Source organism: Mastigoproctus giganteus, chromosome 1, assembly GCF_048544385.1.
Source record: "Mastigoproctus giganteus isolate SK-2022 chromosome 1, ASM4854438v1, whole genome shotgun sequence".
NCBI lineage: Eukaryota > Metazoa > Arthropoda > Arachnida > Uropygi > Thelyphonidae > Mastigoproctus > Mastigoproctus giganteus.
The window spans coordinates 167,277,669-167,299,195 of NC_143575.1; the positions used below are offsets into that span (position 1 = coordinate 167,277,669).

The 21,527-nt window shown below is 38.5% G+C and overlaps 1 protein-coding gene across 5 annotated transcripts in view; it reads left to right on the plus strand.

The window, feature by feature from the left end:
- The window catches only part of baz (par-3 family cell polarity regulator), a 760,042-nt gene that overhangs the window by 248,353 nt on the left and 490,162 nt on the right, over positions 1-21,527 (plus strand). For all 5 annotated transcript variants that reach the window (XM_090374871.1, XM_090374873.1, XM_090374874.1 and 2 more), the window contains exon 6: positions 10,271-10,368. In XM_090374871.1, the coding sequence (XP_090230997.1) occupies positions 10,271-10,368 (98 nt within the window). The remainder of the gene's footprint in view (positions 1-10,270; positions 10,369-21,527) is intronic.

A 21,527-nucleotide genomic window follows, 5' to 3' on the forward strand; every position in this document is an offset into this window, starting at 1 on the left:
AGGACCTGATGAATGTGACGGAGGAAGAAATTAAAGAAGAGCTTAAGGAACAAAATGCAATCGCTGTAAAAAGAATTATGGTCAAAAGAGACAATATACTCATACGTACCAGAAATATCATTTTCATCTTTAACAGTCCAAATCTGCCCTCATCAGTAAAAGCAGGATATCTTCTTTGCCGCACTCGTCCTTTCATACCCAATCCATTGAGATGTTATAAATGCCAAAAGTATGGCCACTCTCAAACAACATGCAGAAGCAACCCAGTTTGTCCCAACTGTGGATCCTCCGATCACATTCAAAGTGATTTTTCGGTGAAAGAAATGATCTGTCCTAACTGCAAAGGCAACCATACGGCCTACTCTAAGACATGTGAGAGATGGAACACAGAGAAACAAATTGTGAAATATAAAGTTGAAAATAAAGTTAGTTATCAGGAAGCAAGTAAATTAATTGCACCCAGTATACATAACCGTACCTATGCCAGTATCGCAAAAAAATATCAGACACTAGCCACACAAACTGATGTTACCATTCCACATAACATATCAATCTCCGACTGAGCTCGAGCTGTCCTCTCTCAGCAAGAGTCCAATACCTTGAAGAACTCAGACCAAGCAAGTAATACACCTCTTAAGATTCCAGTAAAATCTCCTCCTCCACCAGTGATTGCTACTACTTCAAATAATCCTAGTTCATCTTCAAAAAAGATTATTCAGGACACATCGATGCATCCAGAGTATTCATCCAAACGGGAAGATCCAATTCTGTAAATATTTGTAGAAGAAGAAGATATGGACACAGGTCGCCCTACATTTCCAAAAAGAGACAAACCAAAGCCAGAACGCCATAAGACAGCCACGTCAGGTACAGCTTCTTCTTCTAAATTCAAGTAATGCCTAACAGTGCAGAGGCTTTCATGGCAACATTGATGACATTCATTACTTAATTAACTGCTACTCTCCAGTTGGTTTCTGCCTGCAAGAAACCTATTTAACTGCCCAAATTTCCATTTCCATAAAAAACTACTCAGTCTATAGACGAGATCGGAATACATCCGATTCTGCTCATGGTGGTGTAGCTATTTTAATTAGCACAAGGATTCCAGCTAGGCAAATCACTCTCCAAACCCAAATCGAAGTAGTCGCTGTGCATCTGATTACTCAGACTGCTTTAACTCTAGTCTATCTCCCACCAAATCATACTTACTCTTATATAGATCTTAAAGAACTTTTATTACAGCTACCCTCCCCTATCTGCCTGCTAGGGGATTTCAATGGCCACCACCCTTTATAGGGATCATCTAAATTAGACAGACGCGGCCGACTGATTGAAACTGTACTGGAAAACAAAACCTCACTCTTCTTAACAGTGGCTCGCACACCCATATACAGTTACCTAATGGACAGACTTCTGCCATTGACCTATTGATTTGCTCCCCGATACTGTTTTCAGTAATGCAATGGTCTGCTCTGGATAATCCCATGGGCAGCGATCATTTTCCAATTGTTTGTAATCTGATGACTACACAACCACCATTAGATGAACCCTGCAGGAAATGGAAATTCTCTAAAGCTAATTGGGACAAATTTCAGTCAGCAATCACTCTGGACAAAAAAATTATACAACTACATCCCATAGATGAAGTTACCGATTATATCACTTCCTGCCTTTTATTTGCAGCTAAAAGCTCAATTCCAATATCAAATTCCAAGACTCGACGCCATTTCAACTGTTGGTGGAATGAGGAATGCACAAAAGCGAAGAAAGAACAAAATAAAACATGGAATTTATTTCGTCGAACTCCAACTACAGTTAATCTTATTAACTACAAGAAACTAAAGGTAAAAGCTCGTCTCATTCAAAGACAAGCCAAGAAAGATTCTTGGACTCGGTTTGCTTCGACTATCAATAGAAACACGAACCCACGATTAATATGGAAGGAAATTAGGCAGCTTTCCGGGAAGTTTCCAACTGTTCCTTCCCCAATTCTTTCCTGCAATGGTCTAGACGTCTCCGCTCCTCTGGATATAGCAAATGCCTTAGGCAAAACTTTTGCTCATGTCTCAGCTGCTTCCACCTACACTCCGAAATTTCAGAAAACCAAGACCACCACAGAACAGATACACATCAACTTTCGAACTGTGCTGCTACTTCCATATAACCAGCCGCTCCAATACTGTGAACTTATGCAAGCCATTAGAACAACATGCAACAGTGCCGCTGGTCCAGATGGGATATATTATGTTATGTTATAGCACCTTGATGAGAAAAACTTACAAATGCTACTAGCCTTCTTTAACCAAATCTTCCTGGGAAATGTTTATCCCACTTCTTTGCACCATGCTACAGTTCTGGCCTTTTTGAAACCTGGAAAAGACCTCTCCAATCCTAATAGTTACAGACCAATATCTCTGTCCAGTTGCCTTGGTAAAATTCTTGAAAAAATGATCCATAGTCGACTCACTTGGATCATTGAAAGCGAACCATCTATTAAACAATAGTCAGCATGGCTTTCGCCAAAACAGGTCCTCCTTTGATCTGTTGATCAAGGCTGAATCTGAAATTCGCAATGCCTTTGTTAAAAACGAACACCTAGTTATGGTCTCCATAGGTATAGAGAAGGCATTCGATAATACCTGGCGTTATGGAATTCCCCGTGACCTCCATAATCATGGTCTCCGTGGAAACCTGCCTATATTTATTAGGAACTTCCTCAAGAAAAATGCTATTACTTAAATATGCAGCCAAAATACAGACTCGCTCTTTGCATCTTATTCAGCCATACCTTTTTAATCAACCACTAGTTAATCTCTATGAAATAAACCAAGTGAAATCCGATCAGCTGGCCTACGGCTCCTTGAAATATCACAGAACTGGAATGTTCCTCTCCACAATAGGCAACAGATAAACAATTACTCTCATCCACCGTTGACCCCTTTCCTCAACTGACTTGTGATACTTATTTTCTACAATGGGGAAAGAATCGCCTACCGACACTGAATGTGCAACAACTCCATGCTAGCCATCTTCAAAGCTGTGCTGACTTCTTGCTGTTGTTCTTGTTGGAGCAGCAGCAGCAGTGTTTCCCTCTGCTATCATATCAGCTTCTCTTCCACCTGAGTATAGCAACTTTTCAGCAGAACTGTATGCAATACAATTAGCTCTAGAAAATTTGACTCTACACCCATCTGCAAAATATATAGTTTACACCGACTCTCTCAGCTCAATTAGAGCAATGCAGAATCCCTCTCAAAAGAATCACCATATTTTAATGAAAATCAGGAGTCTGCTATTGCAAATTGATCACCGTCAACAACTAGTGAAGTTTTCTGGATTCCGGCACATTCAGGCATAGAAGGAAATGAACTGGCTGATATATCTGCTAAAAATCCATCAACCTTATACTTAACCTCTGTCTTCATTCCAGCTTCTGATTATAATATCATAATTCAAACAGCATACCATGCACAGTGGATAGAGTTTGTTATTTGTTTTTTAAGAAACATAACAAACTTTTCCAATTGAAACAGGATCCAAAATTATGGCACTCATGCACTCAGACAGTTCGGCGAGAAGTGGTACTCGCACGGATAAGAATAGGGCATACCCATCTGACTCACCTCCATTTACTCACTGGCTATGATCCTCCTCAGTGTTCACACTGCTCTGAATATCTAAAATAACAGTCAAACATATTTTGATTGGCTGTCCACACTATCAACCACATCGTACTTTAACACTTCAAAATCTGGCTAATCTTCAAGAACTGTTGACACTACATCATATCATAGGAGAGGAAGCAAATATTAAGGAACTCTTTTGCTTTTTGAAACAAATTGAAGTGTATAATCTTTTATAAATGATTTCAGAACTGAAATGAATTTGAACTGCTATGTTCTTAATTATTTTCTGATATAACTACGAATAGGCACACTAATTATTCTAACAAATGCTAATGACAAACCGCAAGCACTTTTTTTTTTTCTTAAGGTCCTAGCCACTGAAATCCCAGAAAAGTAAGTGAAAGGACCTGCCAGAGTACTATATATTACAGGTAACACCCGGCCGACTTCCCTGTGGCACGGTATGGTAACATTGGATCCCATTAGGGGCCCGGCGGCTAACAGGCCGGATGAACAAGGGCACAACATGCTACATACCACATGACTCATACTTTTAAATCCCTGTCTTGTCTGATACAGTGTACATATGCAGAGATGGGAGAAATTCCAGGAGCTGTTAGACCCAAATATACCTATACCTACCTATAATCATCTTATGCATCCATTTCTGCTGAGGGTAGATGATTCTCCTGTGTGTGAGAACTGTGGCACCTTTAACTATTCATCATATTTTAACTGAATGTCCATATTTTAGACACGACCATGTTTTATATTTTACTGCTTTTAGTCATCTGATTGAGCCTTATACACTCAGTCAGATATTGTTTGACAGTGACCATGTGTCCGCTGTTTTTAGCTATTTAAAATCAATAAACATTTCCACTCTCACATTTAAAATTTACATTTTATTGTTATTTCTTAATTGATATATCTTTTATACTTTTTTTATATCTGTGTTGTTATAAACCTTGATGTAGTGACCTAATTTCTTAGGTCACTGAAAGCTTAAATTTTTTTATATGTGGCCTGACGCATTATAGCCTTAGTTGCTAATGCACCAGTAAAATCCAAACCAAGCAAACAAACCAGATCCACATCATTCCAATTCCTCTCTAACTTAAACGAGTCTCTTCAACTTAAACATGTTATTGGGCATCTCTCCAATTTAGCTGAGTTTTTCCACTGTCTTAAACTGATTAATATTATATGCTCTTCTAAACTCTTTTTACTAATCTGTACAGTGTCTTTCGCCAGAAACAGGGCCAATTTGGCCATAGTAGCTCTTGTGCCAAAGAAACCCCACTACAACAACAGCCATCCTGGGAAGAACTTCAAATGCTCGTCCAAGAGCTAATTGACAATTTGGTATCAGAATTTGAGAGATCCTTCATAATTTTAACATGACAGTAGACTTTTTTTGCATTTACATCTATGAAAACTTTTCCACTATGGAGCATCTGTTCTGCTGCCTGTTACTTCTCTTTGTAAAACTGAGAAAAGTGCAGTACATCACCATCAGTTTATTAGCCCCACATCAAACTCCATTTTTGAGTTTTTTTGATTGATTTTTGATCATTTTTTGAGTGTATTTTCACCAGTGAGTCAGAGTCCAAATCTTCTGTAAGATCTTCAGCAGTTTTCCATGGCAGCACCCCATCACATGAAATTTTTTTTGAATGTAGCATCCACAGCATAGATGCATGCTGTTGAACTTGCCCTAACTTGTAGTTATCACGGCGTGCCTTGCAGGCTGTGATAAGTACGTTTTATAATCTCCATCTGGTTCTGTACCAGGTTTGCAAATGTGCTCTCCTTTGTGATTGCAGTGGACATTTGTTTTTGCTGGATTCTGAGCCATATTGAAATCAAGGGAAACAAATTGACTGATTGGTAGCCAAATCACTAGAGCCCCTGTATGAATAACATCAGAGTATTTTGTTCTGTACGCTAAATACATTCTGTTCATTTGTCATCTTTGTCATGAACAATGGGAGGCATTTGGAATACACAGGAAAGAAAGAATTTACAGTAGAGTGTCAGTTATCCTGAATAATTGATGTCAGACCTCTTCTGGATAGCCAAATTTTCCGGATAATCGAATGTAATGTAAGATTAAATAAATTTAATGTTACTTTATGATTAAATTAAATAATAAGATTAATTAAATAAAAATTATAATCCAATCTTGGAAAACAAACTTCCATCCAGACATTTTTATGATTTTTATACAAAACAGGAAAATTAGAAAGATTTTTAAATGTTGTTTTTTCGACTTACTGATAATGCATATGGACAATCTGTGCGTCTCAGTAGCATTTGCAGGCATTTCTCTTTTAGTGGCTAGGGTTTTTCTTGGTAATGCTTTCCATAATAAGACCATATCATCAACCTTTTAAATGGTTTCTTTCTCTTAATTTGCTATAACTGAAGCAGACTTACTTTTAAAGGACACCACTGCTGATTCGTCTTCAGAAAGTTTCTCGCCTTGAATATCTAGTTCACGTTTAAAGTTTTTCAGCTAACCTGTGCTTGCCTTAAAATCTTCATTACCTCTTAATTTTCGATTAAAATCCAATGCTTTTTCACACAACATTGGGCCAGACACTGGCTCACCTAAACTTCACTTCTGAAGAAACCACAAAAAAGGTGCACTCTCTAAAGCAACATTTTAGGTTTCAACCTCTTTTTCTGCTAGATTCTCCTTCACTATCCGTAATCAACACAATTCTGTAATAGCATGTTATAGCATTGTCAGGCCACGTTATGTCAAGGATCTGGGTATATTCTTACTGTGTGTATGCCCTATCCAAAAATACTTCATACAGCATGTCCCCCCATTTTTTATTACTACTGAACACATCACAAATAGTCACAGTAATAGAACAGACATATCTGTGAAAGGATCTAAACATCCCAAACACTTCCTCATTCATTTCACAAATATCTGTGGTCTCAGTTCTAATCTCAGTGATGTCCATTTCCATTTAATCTGCCAAACCCCATGTACTTTTTCTGACAGAATCTCAGTTATTGGTTGATTCAACTACTGCTCATCTCAGTTGTTCTAATTATTTGCTGTATGATTCCTTTCACTTCAAAGATGTTACTCGTGCATATGTCCATTCTGATATTCCATGTCAGAGACTTAGTAATTTGGGATCTCCTCTTTTCGATCTTCTCTTGCTTAAAATGTCTACACCACATTCTGGCATTTTATCTATTGCATCTATTGTTCTCCCAACTCCACTAATCATTTGGAACCCTTTGACTTCCTTTCTATGAAACTAAACTTTTTCCAATCCAAGGAGGTAATAATTTTCCTTGGTGATTTTAATGTTCACAACTCCAGCTGACTTCCGTTTCTAGTCACACAGACCCAGCTGGTCCGAGATGTTGAGACTTCTGCAATTACTAATGAGCTTGCACAGGCTTTCATTACCTATCAGAACACCAGACAACCCTAACCACACAGCCAACACACTTGATCTTTTTCTCACATACAACCCTTCCAAGTACACAGTCAAGGTGAGTCCTCTAGGTACCTCAGATCACAACTTGGTGATGGTCTCGTCTTCAATAGAGCTTTTCCCTCATGGCCATTCTCATCCTCATTTTGTTTGGCTTTACAGGAATGCAAAATGTGATGATCTGCGTGATTTTTATTCTTTCTTTCCTTGGTCTGATTACTGTTCCAGATTTTTTGATGCAATGTTTGCTTAGATTGTGTCACTAATATTATTATTGTAGGGATGAAATCCTTTATTCTGCACTTTCATTAATATCTTTACTTTATCTAAACTTTACTTTTACTTCATTGGCTACTAATGAATGTGCTAAGGCTGTTCAGTTAATTTCAATCCTTCTAGTACTCAGACCAGTCTTATATCTCCCAAAAAAGAATTTTTTTGCTGCTGTGCTCATCTTTGAAGACACTTAGATTTCTAGACAAGATCATAAATTGCTATATAATTTCTAGAAATATATTAGGTAATCCCTAATATATGATATATTGCTATATCATATAGTAGGGATTACCCTGACTTTTATTCTTTTTCATCTTTGCATTAATTTTCTTCCAAATAGCTATTTGGTCTGTAGAAATCTGCCCTACCATGGAATATTGTTTCTATATTTAACCCCAGGGGCTCCCATCTGATGAGTATGGGCTTAGGCACACCCAGGGTCCTGAGCTGAATATCATCATTCTTCTTTTTCTTGGTGATTCCCTTCTGATTCTTATTCTCTCTCTCTCTCTCTCTCTCTCTCTTTGGCTGGTGCAGCATAAGCCTCAGGCTTCATTGCACCCATATGGCTAATAATAATAATAATAATATCTGGAGCAATGCCCCAGATCCTGTCTCTTAAGCTTCTAGACTCCATTCAAAAGGAGACAGTTAAATTAATTAATGACCTATCTCTTAAAATGTTTCTTCAATCTCTCTCTCATAGATGTTCTCTTTCTGCTGTATTTCTTTTCTATCAATATTTCTATGAGTACTGTTCTTCTGAATTGGCTTCTGCAATTCTCCCTCTATGTTTAAAACCAAGGTGAACATGTTCCACAACCAATCAGCATCCTTTTATTGTCCAACTTCAAAATCATAGAACCAACTTTTCTTCTTTCTTATTTATTCCTTCAACTTCTGTTTTCTGGAACAACCTCCCTTCACATATATTTCCTTAAAATTATACTCTACAGAAATTAAAATCTAATGTCAACAAGTATCTTGTTTCCTCTTTTCAACCGTCAGCCCACTCGCAGTACTAGGTACTATAGGGTCTAATATCGTTTTCATATTAAAAAAAGGGGGGAAAACAGTACAATTACCAATAGTAATGTTTACTTTGCTCTGATAACCATTTTAATTTTCAAGTGTTTTTATTATTATTATTTGGCACATGCCATATGGTGTGTCTTTCTCTGTATTAAATTAAACTATGAAGCCTACTCCTCTCATGGGAAGAGCCCTTTAGCTAGCCCTTTGTGAGGTTGGCATGATGATGATGATGATGATGATGCTGCTGCTGCCTATGTTACACACACAGGCGCCTCCGTAGCCAGGTGGGAAGGAGCAGCAGTGCATATCACACGCTTCTTGATTAGACCGGGGTTCGAGCCCGTCACCACCAAATACGGAGGATGCGGAAAGGTCAGGGAATGACCACCATATATCCCGGAGCAATATGGCCTTAGTTGCTAATGCTCCTAAAAACCAAATAACAACAACAACAAGCCTATGTTACACAAAAGGATTAAAGAAATCCATCTACAAAGCCAAAAGCAGATTCTCAAATAAGAAATGAACTGAAATAAAAATAATAAAATATTGGTTTTAAAGGATTGGAGTATCACTGGCAGGATACTTCAGGTCAGCACCCACATCTGTTGATACCAAAAACTTATTTCTGTGATGAACTGCTGAAAAGCAGCCAAACATTCACTTGTGCCGCTCTGTCACATATAGCAGAAAAAAAATAAGAGAACTAATTAATTTGCAAAGAGCAAGAACTCAAATACGGTCATCCATATTTGAGTTCAGGCTAATATATATTCAGACTAATTTAAAGAACCAAATATATGAAATGTAAATTTTTGAGTTGAACTCTGGTGCAGCAGAGCTGAAACAAATGTAAATATGAAAAATCAAATGACCAAATTGGACTACAGAAGATAATAATCAATTGTTAATATAATCCCAAAATTATCTCCACACTATGAGAATGCCAAATGTTACAGATTTCTTTCAACCTTATTTCCACAATCACAAGCCTTCCGCACATGTATGTAACATGTGCAGAGGGCCACTTTTAGCTTGGTCACTTAATTTAATTCTGAAATATGCAGCATATACATTTTTCACAAATGATGTTATATCCTGCCTTTGTTTCCTTGCAATGCAGTTACTGCAAATATAACAAAATGTGTTTTGATTGTTCAAACAGCAACAAAGTTGCTGTTGTCAAAGACAGAATATGAAACAGAAAAACTTATAAATTTAAATATTTATTATATTTATATCAATTTTAGTATTCCTTATAATAGGGAGAATAATAAAAAAAAAGAAGTGCCTCAAGATCATTCACTTGGCATTTTCTTCTACTGTGCTTGGTACAGAGTGAGAAGCCATTTGAGTGACCTAGAGGCACCTCCCCCCCCCCTTCCCGTCTCTCTCACTCTCACTCTCTCAGTATGATATTCATTTTCAGTCTGCATCATTTTTTAATTGGAAAAGTATAGCTATAAAAAAAAAAGTCTGCACAGAACAGTGCAGTACAATGCCATCTCCCTTAAGTTTTTGCCATAGAGCATTAATGTCATTTTGATTTCGCTCACCTTGCTACTCATCTTTGGCCATAACGTGATCAAGGAATATTTATTTTTTGAATTTCAAGATGGATGTCACTAAAGACATTTATTCTTAATGTCCATTATAGTGTCTGAATTAAGAATAAAATTTTAATGCACCGCATTTTAAAATGTTTTTTTCTTAAAAAAAAGAAAAAAAAGTGAACAGAATATATCAAAGTACTTGCTCTTGGATTTATTTTTATGTGTTTTGCATATTTGCTGAAGGGTTAAGGTTATCATTATATACCCAAGTATTAAATTATTTATTATTATTATTTTTTTTTTCATTGTTTAGGCACATGAGAGCAGAAAGGAGCCACTTGGAGGTTCTGGATCATCACCACAGCACATAAATGATAGAGATAGTGAACTGTCTAGTAGTAGTGATGATCGGTGAGTGAGCATGTACCTTAATAGACTTTAAAATTATGAACTAAAAATTGAATGTGCCATATTTTATCTTGACTTTCAGAATATACTCTGTTGAATGATAAGATTTTAAAATAATGCAGCATAATGATTGTTATGTGGGGAGGGAGGCTAGATGTTAAGAGAGTGATCCTGACATGAAGTTCTGGTGAAAGAACTTTTCTTATTTCTCAAATCTTAAATTTCCGTAATTTATTTTCTGAAAAACAGTGCTGAATTGAGGGGGAGTTGGAGTAAACTAAGAGATGCCTACTGTTGCGAATTGAAAAGTCTTTTCATAAGGTTTCTGCTCTTATTAAAGACGATAAAGAAGGTAATTGAATGGTAGATTGCCAGCTCATTCATTTACTAAAATTTCATTTTGTTTGCAACTTGTAGATGATATATTAATCAACTAAAATTAAGAAAATAGCTGTTTCATTTTTTAAAATGTTTGCTTCAGTGTGCTATACTGACTTCCTTACCATAATATTATGTAATATAATGAATGGTAAGTTCATCTATGAATGGAAGTGCAGCAGCAATCGTTTCATTGATTCTTTGTGGCTCGTGTGCATGTGAATTTATTAGCAATTACAACATGAGTTAGTTTTTAGTAATTTCTTTATTTGAGTTAAGATGTAGTAAAAACCCCAAAACTCAAAAAAAAAAAAAAAAAAAAAAAAAAGAAGTTAAATAAATAATAATCAATTTTTTTTTTTTTTTTTTTTTTTTTTTTGTGTTTATATTGACCATACTAACCTTAAAAGTCCTGGTCTCTAAGTGAGAATGCTCTTTCTCTGTATGGTGGGCTTGGTAACCTGGGAGAAGAAAGATACCCTCCCAGTGTTAAAAAGAGCACAAATATGAATAATCCAAATCCTTCACTGCAGGTGATGTCCCTGAAAAGTCATAAGATTATATAAAAATTGGTTCAGCCAAAAGAATAAATAAATGAAAACACCAGATAGTTCCACAACCAATACTACTATTTTTTATTATATGTTCAATAGGAGAACAGGCTTTTGGAAATATCAGCTTTCCTCATACAGAAAGGATTATCAGGGTCTCTGACAACAGAAAAATACTCCTTGAAGATACTGCAGTGGAAGTCACATGTTCATAACATTCAAAAAGCTACTGAGTTAAAAGAGTTTGGAAGATCACCTATTAAGATCATTCCTCACAACACTTGACATACTTTGAGAGGAGTCATCTTTGATCTTTGAGAGAGAGAGAGAGAGAGAGAGAGAGAGAGAGAGAGAGAGATGGCTCTTTTCAAAGCTTAATATTTCAGGGAATTAGATTTACAAGGAGATAAAAGATTGAGGAATAATCGCTGTAAAATGAATATCACTTTGAAGGGATGGGACCATCACCTCAACCTGAACATTATTCTTACCTTTAACACAACTTATACCTCAGCTAATATATTGTCAAGTGAATATATATTCCAAATTCATTGATGTTTTAAATGCCAAAAATATAACCATTCTTAAACATCTTGTAGTGGTACCATTTTCTGTGCCCACTATGAATTGCAGCAGTAAAATGTTCACATCCTCCAAACCAGTACTTCCAAATTGTAAAGGAGAAAGAACACTTAGCCTATTCCTGAATATATGAACACTGGAAATGTACACAAATACAAGACAAAACAATATCTCACATGAAGAAGCAAAGAAACTGAACCTTCCCACTATCAGTAAAGTCTCATTCTTCAAGCAGTAAACACAAATGGACATGACAAATGCATGTATAAATTGTTCACTCGTATACAACACACATTTTTGTAGTCCACTACACCTGGCAGAAAAGAACAGACAGTGACTATACCCATTTCATTTCCGTATAAAGAGGAGTATCTTTATAAAGATAAAGATACGCCATCATTTAAACAGCCTGTTAAAGAAAAACTCTCTCTCTGTTCACCAGTCTCTTTTTAACAAATTTAAATGAAAAGAAAGGAAGAAACTTGCAATTCAGTATTGGAAATATTAACAGATGAGAATGTTTCCAATATTGAAAAACGATATCTTTCTAAAAAAAAGATAAATCGGAAACAGAAAAGCCCATCATCTAAGGCCCCCGAGTGCCAAGTGATATTAGTGAATACAGTGACTTTCATAGTGATTATCTGGTACGCTTAACTGTAAATACGTTTCTCCTGAGTTTTGTAAGACCAGTAACTCTTCAGTATTATTTTTAAATACATTTATCCAAATACTATAAACTAGAAAGGAAAATCACCTTTCTTTAATCCCTTTTTTTATTTTTAGTTTATACTAACCCTTTCTTCTTCACTTGGGTCACTAGGCAGCACTGCTCTTGCCTCCATGTGGCGAGGCTGGTAACCTGGGAGAATAAGACAATCTCTCAGGGCCAAAAAGAACACGTCATGAGAAAATTAAACTCTGACTTATCTGGGCTGCCAGAAGCACCCCAGACATCCAAAATGAAAGACAGTTCCAATGCAGGAACTGCCAAACACCAAAAAACTGAGACAGAGAATTATCCTATTCCAACTTTCTTAATTATCCACTCAACTGGTGAAAATGCAATTGGAAAACTCTCACCATTTAGAGTCCAAAAGGAATTAGAAAGTAGAGCTGGATCTCCCAAGTCTGTAAAAAGACTGAGGTCAGGAGACATCCTCATAGAGACCTCTAATGCTAGACATTCAGAGTAACTTTTGAGCATTAAACTCTTTGCAGGACTACCAGTAACTGTGACAGCCCACAGATCACTGAACTCCTCCAAAGAAGTGATCTCAGACTGGGATTTACTAATGTGTTTGAAGAGGAGATGCTAGAAGAAATAAAGAACAAGGTGTTATTCAAGTGAAGAGAATCTCAACCAGAAAAAAAATGGCAATCTGACCCCTACACGAAATCTGATATTGACATTTAGCTCACCGCATCATCCAACATTTATTATGGCCGGATATCTGGTATGCAATGTCAGACCATATATTTCAAACCTACTATGGTGTTTCTGATGTCAGAAGTATGGACATTCCCAGCCAGCTTGCCGGGGAACCTCTACTTGTGCAAAGTGCGGTTCAGTAGAACATGACTGCGAAGCCTGTACTGCCCCTCAAACAATATGCCCAAACTGTAAAAAAGGACCACCCTGCTTATGCTAAAACATGTGAACACTGGAAAAATGAAAAACTATTCAGCAATATAAAACAAACAATGTTTCCTATCAACAGGCAAAGCGGATCACCTCACCACCATCCCATCCAAACAGACCTACGCACGCCCAAATTGTCAAAACATATCAATCAACAGCAACGCAAACTGAATTATCAGTACCCCCAAAAGAATCTTTCTCAAATTACGTCAAAATCCTGTACAGTGCAACCCAAACTCAAGGAGTGAATACACCACTATCCATTCCACGTGAAAAACTACATTCCCCGAACCAAGAATGCAAAGAAAAACCAATCAAAACTCTCAGACATGAAGAAGAAATGGATATTAGTGAAAAATCTGCAGAAGATGGTGTCCTATAAATTTTTGTCGAAGAAGACATGGACACATGTAAGCCTTACTTTCCAAAAAAAGAGAAAAACGAGCGAAAATCAGAGAACTTCAACATGAAAACGATCTGAAAGCCTAACGAGAAACAAATAATGAACACGATAATTCAGTGGAATTGTCATGGTTTCCGTGCCAATATTGATGATGTTTATGATCTTACCTCTAAATTTCAATATGTCTGTGCCTTCAAGAGACTTATTTTAAACCTTAAGATACACCAAAACTGTCTCAGTATAATATCTTTAGAAAAGACAGAACTCATCAAAATACTGCATGAGGTGGTGTAGCTGTTTTAGCACACCCACATGTTCCTGCCAAGCACATTTTACTGAACTCTCCCCTTGAGGTAGCAGCAGTCTGTGTAGCTGCTGATATCCACATTACAATTTGCTCCTTGTACATTCCACTTAGCTATAGCTTTCATCAAAATGATCTAGATAATCTCATAGCATCACACACACACTATGGGGCAACAACAACATTGATCAAAGAGGAAAACAAATTGAAAAATGTTTAAATAATAACAACCTTCTCCATCTAAATGATCAGTCACCTACATATGTTCACCTTCCTCCTGGAACTAATACTGCAATAGATTTGTCTATCTGTTCAGCAGCGCTATATCCTTCTCTAAAGTGGTCAGTAAATAATGATCCACTTCATAGTGATCATTTTCTCATACTAACTGAATTTCTGAATAAGCCCTCTTATAATATTACTAAAATTCCACAGTGGCTCACTGATAAAGCAAATTGGCAGATGTATAAAAAACTAGCTAAATGTGACACGAAAATAATCAAAGAATCCCCAACTGACGAAGCAATTGAATATGTCACAAAAACAATATTACATGCAGCAGAAAAAACATACCAAAATCCTCTTCAAAATTGCCAATACACCCAAAAATCTGGTTGAGTAACAAATGTGTAAAGTGCAAAGTGTATTGATGTCCAACGGCACCTGGGGTTTCCCCTATCTCTGCGTTGCTTTCATTGTAGGTGTGCCAGTTCCCTGGGAAGGCCAAAGATTTAAAAGTGTATGGATTTTGTATAAGTGTAATGTTGTGTATCATTGTTCATCTGGCCATTTATCTGCTGGACCCCTACTGCAACGTTGCCCACGCTTGGCCCCATGGAGGCAGACCAAGTACACAGTAGTATGAAGCTTTACTCTGGCAAACCCTGCTACCTAGTTTCCTGAGATTTCAGTGGCATGGGCCTATGCAAAAAAAAATAAAAATAAAATAATGCAATATGCAGCAATTTTTGGGGTAAGATGCTAAAGAGATTATTAGAGGCCAAAAGGGCATGCGTAACTTGATTTGAACAGTTAAAATTTTTGTAGTGTAGGCATATGCTATGATGTTTAGTCAGTGGGGAGGAGATTGAAGGCCAGGGGAAAAGTCAAAAATATGAGGTCAATAGGGAAGATGACTGCAGAGAAGGTCAGTGGGGCATGACAATGTCCCACTAGGAGGAAAAGAGGGGTGGGCAAGGGGGAGTGGAAATAGCAGAGCCATCCCCTTTCTCCCCCACCCAGGAAGAGGAGTAAAAGTCCTGTGCAGGTGAGCACAAGCGTCGCAGCAAAGCTGCATGTAGTCACTGTAGTTGAAGTGTCTAAGCCGTGAAAGTTCGTCATTCCTGGGACAGTCCCGTCCAGTTGTTAGCATATCCATTTCTGTGCAGGCGATGCATGAGCGGGTATCCTCACACACATCAGTCATATTTCCGCGTCTTTATCAGGTAGGTCATTGTACTAAGAGTCCCAGGTTCCTCCTTATTGAAGTTTCTTACATGCAGCAGCAGTTGTGTTTTGGCCTGGAGGGGGCAAGCAGCTCTTGCATGAGTTTCTCATTATTGTGTATCCCTGTGAACAGCAATTTGTTCTGCTCCGGGTAAAGAACTCCTGCACGAATTTGATTAGTGCCTTGTACTCTTTGCATGAATCTAGCAGGTGTGACTCGAGATGTCTTGGGAAGTATGTGGTTGCTGTCATAAGTCTGCAGTGTAGGTCTTTATAGTTTTTACATTCATACATTGTGTATCCAGGTTTCTGGTTCCCCACAGGAGCAATGTGGGATCCTCTAGGATTTTGAAAGAAGCTAATTTCGTGTTGAATGCTCACTGCCCTGTCAGCAAATAGGTTGTGAAGAGGCTGGGTTGAAACCAGGGTTTGGGGGCTTGGGGTACACCCTGTTTATGGTGGACAGAAATTTCTTTGTAATTTCGCTTTGGTTGTGGCAGTCCATCGGTCCTGCCATACCTGCTGTAAGTGCCTTTGTAGTCTGATTTTTTTCTTCTTTCTGATTCGCAGCTGTGTTTACTGTAAAACCAAGGAAGGTGCAGGGTTTTCCTTTTGCAATGCTGTGAGTGATGCTGCAGCGAATTAAGTCCTGGGGTGAGGGCCCTGTTAATACTTGTAGGGTGGGAGTGCTGGTGGTACATCAAGCATGGGTGATAGTTAGCAGTACTGTCCGTTGAGTGGTGTCCAGTATCCATCAATTTACGGCAGTTACGGCTTTTTGAAACCAGGCTGGAGAGGCATAAGTTATTGCTGGTAGGAAGGTTCTTTTATAATACAGTGACAGGGTGCATTTGTTGAGACCCCAATCTTGTCTTGTGATTCTGGCCACTAGTGCAGAGTATTTCTTAATCTTTGCTCTGATGTATATCAGGTGGTACTTGAATGATAGTTTAGAGTCAAGATAAGGCCGAGGTGTTTTAGTTGGTCCACTAGTTTGATAGTCTTATTTTCCACTTTGATTTTTGGTGGCCTGTGTAGGTCTAGTGTTCGTTTGAGCAAAATCAAGGATGTTTTAAGGAAGATCGAGGAAGATTAAGTCGTCCACACAAAGGCCTGGGAGTGGACTTCGACCAGGTCCATGGCCAGGAACTCATCAAGGACCATGTTCCACAGGAGCGGGCCAAGAACAGAGCCCTGGGGGCAGCTTTTGTGGACTGGTTGATCTTGTTTCCCATAAGGTGTGATGATGCTTATTGTCCTCTGTGAAAGATATGATTTGATAGTCTGGTAGAGGTTTTCTTGCATGTGCCTCCCCCCTAGATTTGCCAGGACTCTCGGCCACCAAATGGTGTCGAACGCCCCAGAAAAATCAATTGATATGACAAGAAAGTATTTGCTGCCGCATAGGGTGCAGACTTTATTAGATTTCTTAGGGCTTCCACAGTAGATGATTGTGGTTTAAAGCCAAATTGGGTTGCCATGTCAAGTCCAACTGTTTGGTAGTGTTGGCTAATTCTTGTGTATAGCGATCTCTCAAACAGTTTACTTATAACTGGTAGCACGATCGGTTGATATGATTTCGGCGAGTCAGGTGGCTTTGCCGGATTTTTCAAGACAAGTTTTACGTTCGCTTGCTTCCATTGTCCTGGGAAGGTGCCAGATTTAATGCAGCGGTTATACAGATTGAGTAGTAATTCTGGTGTGATTTCCGTTACCTTTTTAATAATTTCCGGCTCCAGTAAGTCCGGGCCAGGACATTTATTGTTTCGTATGAGGGTTGAAGCCTGTTGGAGTTCCAGGGTAAATGGCGGTTCATGTTGGTTTCTGGTATATTCATTGCTCTCAGCACAGATTTGCAGTTGTTCCTGTAAGGTCGGGATGGCTGGTTCCAGGAAGATAGTGTCCCATATATTTTATTTATTGGTGCCATGTGGTAGTCAGGGTGCCCTGCGGTGTCCTTGTTGTCATGATGACTTCCCCTCTGGGGAGCTTGTTTGTCGCTATCTTGTACACCACTCCCCAGGGTTGAGCATTTCCGGTTGTGCCTACAAATGTCTCCCAGGCCTTGCGCTTGCTTTTGGTTATTAGGTTTGTGTACCTGTTTCTTGCATCTTATAGCTTTCCCTCAGAACTGCAATTTCTGTGGCCGGCCGTGAGCATCTCGGTCTCTGAAAGTGTTTTCTTTTTCTAACCAACTCGCACCCTAGGTTTTAGATATCTGGGGTCCACCAAGGAACCGCACCTGGTGTTGGATTTTTTTGTTTCATTGCAGCTTCGCTAATGCTGGTTAAGATCTTGGTGACTCTCATTTGGGTGTCATTCGGGTCAGATTGCAGGTTCATATTGGCGAGGTGCTGGGCTGCAGCAGGTGCAAATAGCTCCCCGAAGAGATCCCAGTTGGCTTTTTTGAACCGCGAAGCAATTTAGCATCTGCTTGGGTACCGATGTCCTGGCTAGTGATCGTCGTATTTGATAGGTTATCACTCTGTGGTCGGACGTTGTCCAAGAGTCCTGGACTTTCCAGTCTGTGACGTATCTGGCAATGTTTCCAGTGGCCACAGTGGCCTCTTACAATTAACTTGGGGGGAAACACTCAAGTTAAAAAAAAAAAAGCAGGTACAGAGACGGGACTACTTTTTCTGGGTGTTTGTAGAGGTGTCTATCACGATTCCAAAGTCTGTTTTGTCACAGATCACACTAGTGTCAAGAGTTTGCACTTATCCACGGTCATTTTATGGAATGGGGAGGGGAGATCAGATGCGCATGTTAATATACATTTATGAGCATAATTTTCTCGTGAAGCATTCACAATTGTGGTTGCAGGCAATAAGGGCGCCTCCGTAGCCAGGTGGGAAGGAGCAGCAGTGCGTAACACATGCTTCTTCATTAAACCGCTGTTCAGTCCCGTCACCACCAAATATGGAGGATGCGGGAAGGTCAGGGAATGACCACCGCATATTCCCGGAGCAATATGGCCTTAGTTGCTAATTCTCCTAAAAACCAAATAACAAACAAACAAACAAACAAGCAGGCAATAAACCTGTATTGTCACACAAGGGGAGTGTTTCCAACCCAGTCAGGGCGAGATATCAGCATGTCAGCCATGTTATATTGGCCGGCTCTCTATTTCCATGCTGTCAGCCACATGGTGACCAGTGCAGTCTATAAAGGAAACAGATAAATAATGCTGAAATCTAGCTAAATACCCGGTAGAATGCTAAAAGTTTCTCACCAATGGTAACCACTGTTGTTTATCTTCATGGGAGAACACAATTTGGACACTAAACTAAACTTAAGACACATATTTAATCCAAAAATGCACGAGCGATGATATGAGTGTCGTCACTATATGGCGGGATTTTTTTGGCATCTGGTGAAGTAACGAATGCCGGGCAGCTAAAAAAGAGCAAAATAAAGCATGGAATTCCTTTTGTCACAGTCCAACTACAGAAAATCTTATCCAGTATAAATACGCCAGAGCAAGAGCAAGGTATGTTAGACGCTGTAATAAAAAGGCAACTTGGATCTGCTTTACATCAACCATCAACCAAGACACCCCTACAAATAAAATTTGGAAAATAATCAGAAAAATGAGTGGTAAACACCAGACGATTCCTGTTCCTATCATGGAATGGTGGGGACAGAATGTTTCTGACCCTGCCCAAATTGCCAACATCTTAGGGGAAACTGTTGCCTAAGCATCAGCAACAGAAAGTTACACACCAGCCTTCACAACATTTAAAACAAATACAGATAAACAAAAATTAAAATTTTCGTCTAAAGCGAATGAAAAATACAGCCTACAGTTTACTCTCCACGAACTGCATAGAGCTCTAACATGTAGACACAGTTCTGTGGGACCAGATAATATTCACTATTTGATGTTACAAGTAGTGAATCATTGCTGTCACTTGTTGATCTGTTCAATAGACTTTACCTAGAAGGTACATTCCCTAAACAATGGCACCATGCTACAGTCCTTGCCTTCCTTAAACCAGGAAAAGACCTGACAAATCCTACTAGCTATAGATCCATTGCCTTGACCAGTTGCTTCTGCAAAATTCTTGAAAAGATGAAAAACCGTTGACTGATATGGTACCTAGAAAACTTTAATCTCCTACATTCTGCACAATATGTTATCCGAAAAATCATATCAACACTAGATATACTAGTAACACTTGAACTACATCTGAAATGCATTCTTAGATCAGAACACCATGTCATGGTGGGTATAATATTTGATATAAGTAAAGCTTACAATTGCACATGGAAGTTTGGAATACTTCGCGAATTATACCACCATGGACTTCGGGGCCATCTCCCGATTTTCATTCAGAACTTCCTGTACAAACACACATTTCAGGTTTGTTTTAAAACTTCATTATCCCAGGTGCTCTTACAAGAAGGAGTCCCCAAGGCTCTGTATTCGATGCTATACTTTTCATAATTGCAGTAAACAACGTTGCCAAACAGATTCCAAACACTTGATACAGCACTATTTGTAGATGACCTTAGTATTTCGTGTCATGCAAAAAACATGAATACTGTTGAAAGACAGTTACAAGGGGCAATAACTAAGAGCAGTTCATGGGCACAAACTAATGGATTTCAATTCTGTCCGCATAAAACGTTGTGCATCAATTTTTGCTGCCAACGTATACTTCACCCACATCCGGAAAGGCCAACCAATAGCTGTACAGCATACGGTTCTTAGGAATCACATTAGATCATAAACTACCTTTTTAGAGCATATTAAAAACCTAAGAACATCCTGTCAACAAAAGCTAAATATCATCTGGGTTCTCTCAGCAACTAAGTGGGGAGCTGATTGAGTTACCATGTAGCAATTATACAGAGCCTTAATAAGATCAAAACTTGACTATGGAGTACCAGTGTATAGCTCAGCAAGACCTAGTGTCCTTCGCTGGTTTGGCCCTATCCATCATAGTGCAATACACATTGCCGTAGGAGCATATCGCACATCTCCAATACACAGCCTATATGCTGAAGTGCATGAACCTCCCCCCCCCCCCTCTCAATCAGAAGACAACAACTTATATTATGCTATGCACATAAAATTAGACCTATTCCTAAACATCCAGACTGGGAGATACTTTTCACCCACCAGCACAGCATGTTATATCGAAACCGCCCTTCTGCTAATCGACCATTAGGTATGCGAATAAAATACATTTCAGATGAACTTAATCTGTCTTTTAATAATGTTGCAAATACACTTCCAATTTCCTGTGCTCCTTGGGACTTTACTTCACCTTCTTGCGATTTATCCCTGTATCAATGGAATAAATCTACATTGCATAAAGAAAATTTCTTACAACTGTATCATGCAGTAGTGGATCAGTTCCCCAACTTCGCTGTTTTACACACAGACCGATCAAAGAATGAGACCCAAAAAGTTGGAATTGCTGCAGTTTTTCCGAATATCACATTGGCCTATGAATTGCCATATGTGTTCAGTATATTTTATGCCGAACTAATGGGTATTCAGATTTCACTGAAAAATAGTCCTCCGATATTGAAAATAGTATAATTTTTACAGACTCTTTAAGTGCACTTCAAACCCTGGAAAACCCCATGAATGTCACCCACCCAGTCTTAAAGGAAGTAACCTCTTCTTTGCATACTTTATTCGAACTTGGGAAAAGCATACACCTATGCTGGGTCCCTGGACATATGGAAATTCCAGGAAATGAATTAGCTTGCTGAATTAGTGCCTCAAAATCAGATGTCTTACCACCCATCGACAATTGGAAAGTACCATATCAAGACTACAAATCAATAATCCAGAGAAAATGCATGTATCAGTGGCAATTATCATGGAAAAATCAATATAGC